Source organism: Cheilinus undulatus, linkage group 21, assembly GCF_018320785.1.
Source record: "Cheilinus undulatus linkage group 21, ASM1832078v1, whole genome shotgun sequence".
Classification (NCBI taxonomy): domain Eukaryota; kingdom Metazoa; phylum Chordata; class Actinopteri; order Labriformes; family Labridae; genus Cheilinus; species Cheilinus undulatus.
This window is the reverse complement of record NC_054885.1, coordinates 7280688-7289237: the sequence shown is the minus strand read 5'-3', so window position 1 is coordinate 7289237 and position 8550 is coordinate 7280688. Positions and strand designations below refer to the sequence as shown.

The 8550-nt window shown below is 37.8% G+C and overlaps 1 protein-coding gene across 1 annotated transcript in view; it reads left to right on the top strand.

Moving 5' to 3' along the window:
* Positions 1-16: 16 nt before the first annotated feature.
* Positions 17-8550, top strand: part of LOC121529184 (trinucleotide repeat-containing gene 6B protein-like) — a 32969-nt gene continuing 24435 nt past the window's right edge. Inside the window, exons 1-2 of the mRNA XM_041816919.1 lie at positions 17-310; positions 4259-4346. Of these exons, the coding sequence (XP_041672853.1) occupies positions 4290-4346 (57 nt within the window). The 5' untranslated portion in view covers positions 17-310; positions 4259-4289. The remainder of the gene's footprint in view (positions 311-4258; positions 4347-8550) is intronic.

The window sequence follows — 8550 nt, the reverse complement described above, 5'->3', positions numbered from 1 at the left end:
TAAAGCTCCACACAGAAGCAAAATGGCCGATAGTAAACTAACCGATCACACAGCGTCTGACAGTCATCAGCGGGTTATGCATGTTTTGTTTACAGCCTGAGGACTACAGTCGCTCTAAAAGGATACTCGCCTTTCCTCCGTTTTTTCTACGATTAACATTTCGGTTTTCGGTGATGTCATTTCTTATTCTATTTAGCCTTGAACGCCTCGAAGAACTAGCTCGCTAGGCTAGCTACTTAGCTAGCCTGCTAGCGGTAGGTCTGCGAGAATTTTTGCACAGAAGCACTTTATGTCCTCTGTGATTCCCGAGGTGAGTATTTAACACTAGCTTAATACTTTCTGTACCTTTGGTCATAACTGTGTTGGTTAATAAGGTTCGTTTGAATAGAAAATTCAGCGTTTGGTTTGTCAGTTGAGAGCAGCTTCGCTCGTTAAGCGGAGCAATGCTAGAGAAACGTCACTGAAGTTCGTCGTTTAATAACATGGCCCTGTCTACCGATACAACTGATAAAACAGCACGTTAGCGTCAGTCAGCTGGATTATCATCGACGATTCTGAACAATGCTTCATTACCTATTTTTAAAGTGCGAGTATATTGCACTGTGTGTAGAAATAGTGGGTACATTGTTAGCTAATTTGACGAGCTCCTTGTCAGCTGTCAGCTGCGTAGAGGTGAGGCTCGTCTCTGTGGCTCTTCAGGTGAGGAGATCACCTCATCGTTTGCTTCAGATGTTACCCTGGTTGACGCTTTTGTGGAGGTCTCTTGCATATGCGTTGCTGCTCCTTATTGATCTGTTATTTACATGAATTCAGCTTGTTGTTGCTTCCATAATCACCCTTTTGCAGGTGTTGTCATGTCGTTGTATGATAATGTTAGTGGATCTTTGTGGTGCATTTATTCTGGGGTCGTTACATAATTCAGTTTGAAACATCAGTATGATTGAAGTAAAATACAAACCATAAGTATGTCAATTCCACAGCATAAAAAAAGAGCCTAAATAGCACATATTTTGTGGCCTAATTTGTTATAGGTGCCTGCACTTTCTCTCTTTTGTAGAATATTACATGCATTTTTGATAGATTCCTTCAAGACCTGCACAATATTGTTGCCATGATATTAGGGATGCAAAAATCTTGATGCCGGTATTGCGTATCACTGCCAACACTAAGCCTATGCACTTGTACCAATAAAACTAGGGATGCACGATCTTGAAATTTTTGCCGATCTCCAATGTGCCAATTCCCCAAAAATTATTTTAAACAATACAAAGATCAGCCCTTGAAAATTCAGCTCATGCAGGACTGTTAGTCCAGTCGTACAGCCAGTATTCACAGCTGAAGGACAGATTTTTATAGTAAAATATCAGTTCTAAAGATCAGCAGAAACTTTCATATGTGCTGATACTGGTAACATGCAAATAATATCATGTATCCCTTCATAAAACATTGCAGATATTGCACTCAGGATCATTTTTAGGGCATGTTGTTGGCCTCTTATCATGTGAGTATGTTATCAGAGTTGAAGCAACGTATGCGGGTTGGTGATGTTTTAACATAGATAAGGATGAAAGAAGTAGAGGAGAATGAAACCTGCACGCCAATAAATTGTCAATTGGAGGGATGAAGAGCATCAGATGAATATAAAATCAACTTTAAAAATATTTGTAAGATATTTTTGTTATTTTTAGGTACTCATATTTGTACTCAGTACTTGGGAGTACCCAAACATAAGTACTTGTATTTGGTCTGGAAAAAGTGGTATTGGTGAATCCCTACCTGATGTCAACATAGACAGATATTAGCTTAAAAAGTTGATCATTGTGGCCAGGGCTGAAGGATTTGCAAAAATAATCTAGTTGCAATTTTTTTTCTCCAAATATTGCAACTGCGATTAAATATGCGATTATTCTTGGGTTAATCATGTATTTTTTCGACAAATTCAAGCAATAAATAATTCCATAAATACGACCATGTGTATTATAGATCAATGAAATTATTTACAAAGCAATTAATCCATATCAGCATGGATCTGAATATGAGGGCGCAACAAGCTTTAAGTTATAAAGGAGGCAGCTGGGGTGGGGGAGGTGAGGCTGGCTACCAGCTGATCACCTTTGGGGTATGACTTTCTTGAAGTAACGCTCTGTTTCATCAGTTTTAGATAGAATGAGCTAACTATTTTTGCTTATATTGCAAATGTGATGTCATTTTCTTTGTTTAAGGGCATTATCATTTTTATGTCACTCAGTTTGATTAAGAAAACATGCATAAAACACAAGAAGGAGGATTTTTTTAAACCATTATAAAAAAAAATGATTCTTGAATGTTTGCATAATTTGCATAAAATCTCTGCCGCTGCAAAAATTTGATTTATTAAACTGGTATTTTGACACATTTCAAGTTAAATTAGTGTTGCAACCTCTGCGATTTGAAAATTGCAGCTGGCCATATTGAGATGTAATCTAATTTGCGATTATTTCCCAGCCCTCATTGTGGCACAGATGGCCCAGTGGTTGGGTCAATATACATCTAATGTATTGGCTGTGAATATCAGTCTATTTTGGCTGTAAGTATCGTTCATATGTATGAATACGTTTGTAGAGTTAAGGCAGGACCAGCAGACCTACGTTAACTGAAGTCTCATCCGCATTCAATAGATAGAGAGATGGATAGAAATTACATTTGCATGTATTAACTCAAATGAATTTGAAGCACTTATTTAGTGGTAAGGTAGAGCCCCATGTTCACAGGTGGCCTGAGTTCTAGTTCATCCTGTGGCTCCTTTCCCAATTTCATTCCTCTCTCTCATCGCTCTTTCTGCCTCTATCCACTGTCCTATCCCTGTAATAAAAGCAAAAATCCCCATAAAAATTAATCCTAGAAAAGCATAAAAAATCCACTTATTCGATAGTTCCTGCAGGTTTTTTTAATAAGAAGAATGTATTTTCTTTGGATTGTACTCATAAAATAATTTAATCTGATGTTCATGTTTCACAGAAATGCATCCCCTTTTTTGTATGTCTTAGAAGGGCTCAGCTGTGCTTAGGTACTTAGTTTTTCCTGGAAGCAATGGGGGCTCTTGAGTGAAAAATATTGGGATCTACTGCTTTAAAGATAAATCGTCTGTTATTTCAATGATCAGTTATATCCAAAAAGTTCTAAAAATTGAAGGAAAAATATACTAGTTTCATAACAGCTGCTTAGGAGAGGAGTGAATTCGTCACAAATTGCCAAAATGTTGCGTTTTTTTTTTTTTGCAATTTAGTTGAGATTTCCTGCTCATTGTGAGCATTAAAATCCAGAAATTACCCACAATTTGGTGGCAAAGGCTTCACATTTTGTTGCCATGATACCAAACAGCTACTCCTATCATGTGACTTTTATTAGCATCACATCAAAGTTAAAAATCTGGTATTGTAGCAGGCATAAATGATTTTTTTGAAAGCTTAGGTACTCTATGACACTGTTTATCATTAAGTGACAGATATTGTATCATTTTAAGATTCTGACTACCTCTTTTTTTTTTTTTTACATTAGACATAGAGATTAAGAATCAGGCCCTAGCATGTGCGGTTAGCTTTCATTAGCGCTGTGTAACATGCTGTTAATTACTCTGCGCTCAACCATATTTACAGCTCTCTGGTTAATGAGATCCTTTTACTTTTCCCACATTTTACCGGCTCTTCAAAGCTCGCTCATGTTTTTCTTTTTCTTTCCATGAATCATGCTCCCGTCTACCTCAGTACGAGTTGTATATTTGCATATTGGATTGGTTTACTTTCTGCAGAATCAGAGGCAGGTTGGAGGGCAGAGCAAGCCCTCAATAACACCAGACAGACCCAATCATCTGCTTACATCACAGTTAGTATTCTGTCCATCGTGCAGACATTTTAGTCTCCTTTGTGATGCAGAAAATCGTGACCTTTCCAGATCTGCGTTAGAGTTTGAAGTGACTTGCTTGTTTGGCTGCTGCCTGCGTCGTCTGTTGGTTGAAATTGCAATCGTCTGCTGGTTAATGAATTATGCAGTGAGGAGTGAGGCTACCAGGGCGGTTGTCAGGCTGGCCCTGGTTAACATTACACACTTTACAACGTGAACTAAATAGGACAAAGTTTTGCTCCAATCTGGAGAAATACGTATCATTAATTTGAAGTCTTTCCATGTGCATGTTTGAAGGTAGGCTTTTGTGAGGGATACATTTCATTCAGGGTGCATTGGCGTGTTACATAAATAATTGAATGTGTACTTTTCTCTTCAGACAGGAGAATCAGGAAAGGGAACAGTGGTTCATGGAAGACAAGAAAAAGAAGAAAGAAGATAAAAAGAAAAGGGAAACCTCTCAGAAGGTGAGAATCACCATTAGAGATCCGCTGCAGATTTACCTTCACAGAGTCTCTGTGATACTTAAATTTAAGCTTATTAGGTCAGTAAGTTTCTACTTTGGGAATCATTTAAGTTGGAAACTTAAAACAAATCTGCAATATCATGGCATTTTTATTGTACTTGAATGTACCCTGCAAATACTATAAAATCCTAATTATTAGACAGAATTTCACCTAATTTTAAGTAAAACTGTGCCTGCATCCAAGGGATTCACAATATTATTGGTATCATATCAACATCAACACAAAACAGTTTTAAAAAATCATTATTGGCAGATGTAAACATTTCTACTAATATTATCAGCTGGTATACTGGCTGCAGACATGGGCAGAATGTATGAATGTATCTGCTGAAGCATTAGGGATGGTGTCCATAGCCGCCCCTGACTTTTCGTGCTGGCAGCCCTCATTTTTAATAGAAATCCAGTGTAGTTCAGTATTTTTGGTACCCGCTGTCTTTTAACATAAAAGCTTTTTCAGTGTTAGCTGTTTTGCAGCTGCACTTGCTGCACTCTCAGCTGGAGGCAGTTCAACTTCTGGAGCCGCTTTGTACTAGTTGTGGGCGGTAAACTGGTATCGGTCACTGGTAAAATTTCTGCCATTGTATGGATGTTTGCAACACTTCATCACCGGTTTAAATGCTCCTGTTATGTTGTGCTGCACACATGAGGTTTAAATGATGCTGCCATATGTATAATGCACTAGAGACAGCCAGATAACGAGCAAAGTGTCACCTATTTGTGTCTGAGTTAGGATTGGGCAGTATCCTTCCCCATATTTTACCGGGGTATACGGTTTTACTTCCAGATGTAAAAAAAAATCCACTACATTATTCAAACACTTCTTGGAGTGCATGTGTAATCATCACAAGCAGAGCATGCACCTATACAGGTACTTCATTTAATCCTTTATCAAAATAGTTCAGCTCTAAAAACATTGCTTAAAAGGTGATGTTTACAAGAGCACTGGAAGTGATTTACAGGTGAGCATTGTTCTTATACAAGTCAACAGTTACTTCAGGACACAGGTGCAAATGAAATTCTCTCTTTTTTCTCTGCACAGACGTGAGCTCTTTTCCTCCCTCTTCCCACAGCTAATATGAGAAATAACCAACTGTTTTCATATAGGATCTGAGAATGATAAGTAATGTTCGGTGTGCTTTTAAACAGATGAAGATTGGCCTTTAATATTATTTCCGCTTAGCGCAGCAATGCTGAGCGCCATCCTGCCATGAGTTCACTTTATAGGAAGCTTATGAATCTTTGCAGAATACTTCAGTGCATAAAATAACCAATTAGCACCAATTAACGTCATCTATTTAGCATAAAAAGGGGGAAAAAAACAAGCTTGAATGTTTTTAAAACTCCTCAGTGGATTTAATTGTGCCTGGCGTTGCTGCTGCAGGATTTAGTGCATGGTTATTAATAAACTTCATAATTTTGATCACAGATACACCCAGTAAACAGAACTAAAGAACTTTTGAACTTGCGTTGTTGTGGATCACATCAAGGTGAGCAATTCACATTCAACAGTTTGGCTTTAAAGAAGACTTTACTGCAGTGCCACGCAGTGCTGTGCTAGGCCATGGCACAGGAGATTCTATGCATGTATGTGCGCGTTTGTCAAATTGGCCTGACATCATTATCAGGAGTTCTTTCATCACTTTTAAAACGTCTTCACACACACACACAGTGGTGCGGCTGGTTGGAATGGAGACACACTCACCGAGCATTTATTCTAAACGTGCACTTTTTGGGCAGCGCCATCTTCATAATGGCAATTAAAGCAGCACATGGCTATTTTAATACCCCCATATACGGTATTTCCATGATACTGCCCATTCCTAGTCAGTGATTATTGTGAAGTTCGGTAATAAGGTAAATGGTGTGTTCTGTCGTCCCCAAGTTTGATGTCTGTAATAAAGGCAACATGTAGTGAGTGTTCGCTTTGCACACTGTCTTTGTTGGCCCATCTGGGGTTTTAATACAAGCTGGATGGTATTAAAAACACTTACAAAGTGCTGGTTTGATTGAAAAGACTCCTCCAGTGACCAAAAGAGAGGCAGGGTAATAGCCGTGTGTCTCTACTTCACAAGTATCTTCATTACTACAAGCTAAGAGCTCTAAGAGCCCTACAGTTTATTTATTGTTTGTTTTTTGTTGTTTATTGGGATCTCCATTAGCATTGGCACATGGCTGCAGCTATTCTTCCTGGGGTCCAGAATGTAAAATAGTTTACATACAAATAGTACATACAATATTAAATGAAGTAAAACATACATGCAATTTCTTCCCTACCTCTCTACTCCTACTCAAGACTCAGCAAACAACACATAAATTGATAGACTATCCTAGATGACACAGAGTATGCCTTAAACATTAAAAAGATAGTAAAAAAAAAAACAACAACAGAAAAGTAGCTTGTTAAGAGCAACAAAAAAGCAAACAAAGTACCAAAAAATGTCATGAAATTTAAGAGACCATTTTAATCAAACCTTCATCTGTTTACCCAGTTATTAAAACAAACACTTTGCAATATTCACATTTTCATTTAGATTAGGATAAGATTAAACAAATTATGTCTTTATGTGCATGCTAATTTTACATCCTTAAAAAATTTCATACTGTCGTCAAGTAGCTACATTTAAGTCAATTTTTAAATACACCCATTGTACTTAATTTTCTGATAATATCGGGTAGTTTTTTGCATTCAGTGATTGCTCTGTACATGACAGATTTATGTACTATACACGTCTTAGCTAAAGGCAAAGCATGTCTCATATTGCGACCACGAATTTCATCAACATGTACTAAATTAGAATGTAGACGTCTAGGTTTATTTGATAAACTTTTTTTTTTTTTAATTCAAAAAAGGAAAGAAGATTATAATTATAATTACAGTACTGTTACCATAGGATTGTAAACCCGATTTAAGGCCAGATTTGCTTACCCTGACAATTGTTGAGGCGTATCCTGTGTGAAGGCTCATCACAAACGATTATTTGTCTCAGTAATCCTCAAGTGTGGTGTCGACACAATTATTTTACAGTTCCAAAATCCCATCGTAGCCTCCCAGACCTTTAACTATAAATATCAGACATGTTGGACATTCATGATTCTAGGTCGTATTCCTCTGGTAGGATACCCACAACAACCAGTTAGAGTGAGCAGAACGGGTAGCATTGCTAGCCAGATATTACGTACACGTAAACACAACTGTACCTTCATTCCAGTCAGGATTTTATCCTGATTCTTTTCCTTATTTTATGATTTTTGCTGCAACCATAACATATGCCTGGATGCTTGTTGTAGAGGGACAGCAAGCCAAGGATATCGGCAGTCATCCATGTTTATTTTTATTCTCAAGTCATGTTTGATTACCACAGATTCTGTGAAATCTTGTGTGTGGTGAATCTTTACTGTGAGGTTGGTGGCAGATGTAAGCTCTCTGTGGTCTCACATGCTGGCTGAGTTGCCTAGTACCTTGGTTCCCAACTTGGGGTCTGGGACCCCCTTAGAGGGGCACCAGAGATCTCAGGGGGGAAGGCTCTGACTGCCCTAAGGTTGTTAAAATTAGATTTGTTCCTATTAACAGAAATCAAAGTATAACACTTACAAACAATTCATACAGTGGTTGTTTGGTAAAAGAATTTGTGTTTAGGGTTACCGTGTTTGGATTTACGCAAAAATATAGTTAAAATATATGTTAATTTAAGCCACAAAATATTACTATTTTTTTCGTGTTGGTCCTGGGGGGCTCAAGTTCTCTTAGATACAAGTAGGTGGGTCTCAAAGGAAAAACGGTTGGGAACCACTGGCCTAGTGTGTTCTCTCAGAGGATTATTAGATGAAAAATCAAGTGAAACTGTCCATCTGTCTGTGGTCTCTCATGTTTTTGAAATCTTTAAAGATCTGAAACTCGTCGAGTGTGTGTCTAGCATTAGCTACTACTCAAGGTGAAAACGGATAGCACAAAAGAGCTGCACAGAATCTACACTTTGTTGACTTTGCTGAGCACAGAGCTTTCATCACATGGGAAACCTTTTTACCCGCTGGGTGACTCTCAAAAATGGACTGTCTTAAATACCAGAGAAACGTATTCTGTTTGATATATTATTTCTATAATTTATTTTTGTAGACTAAAGTTTTAAAGCCTCTGGCATTGTCAC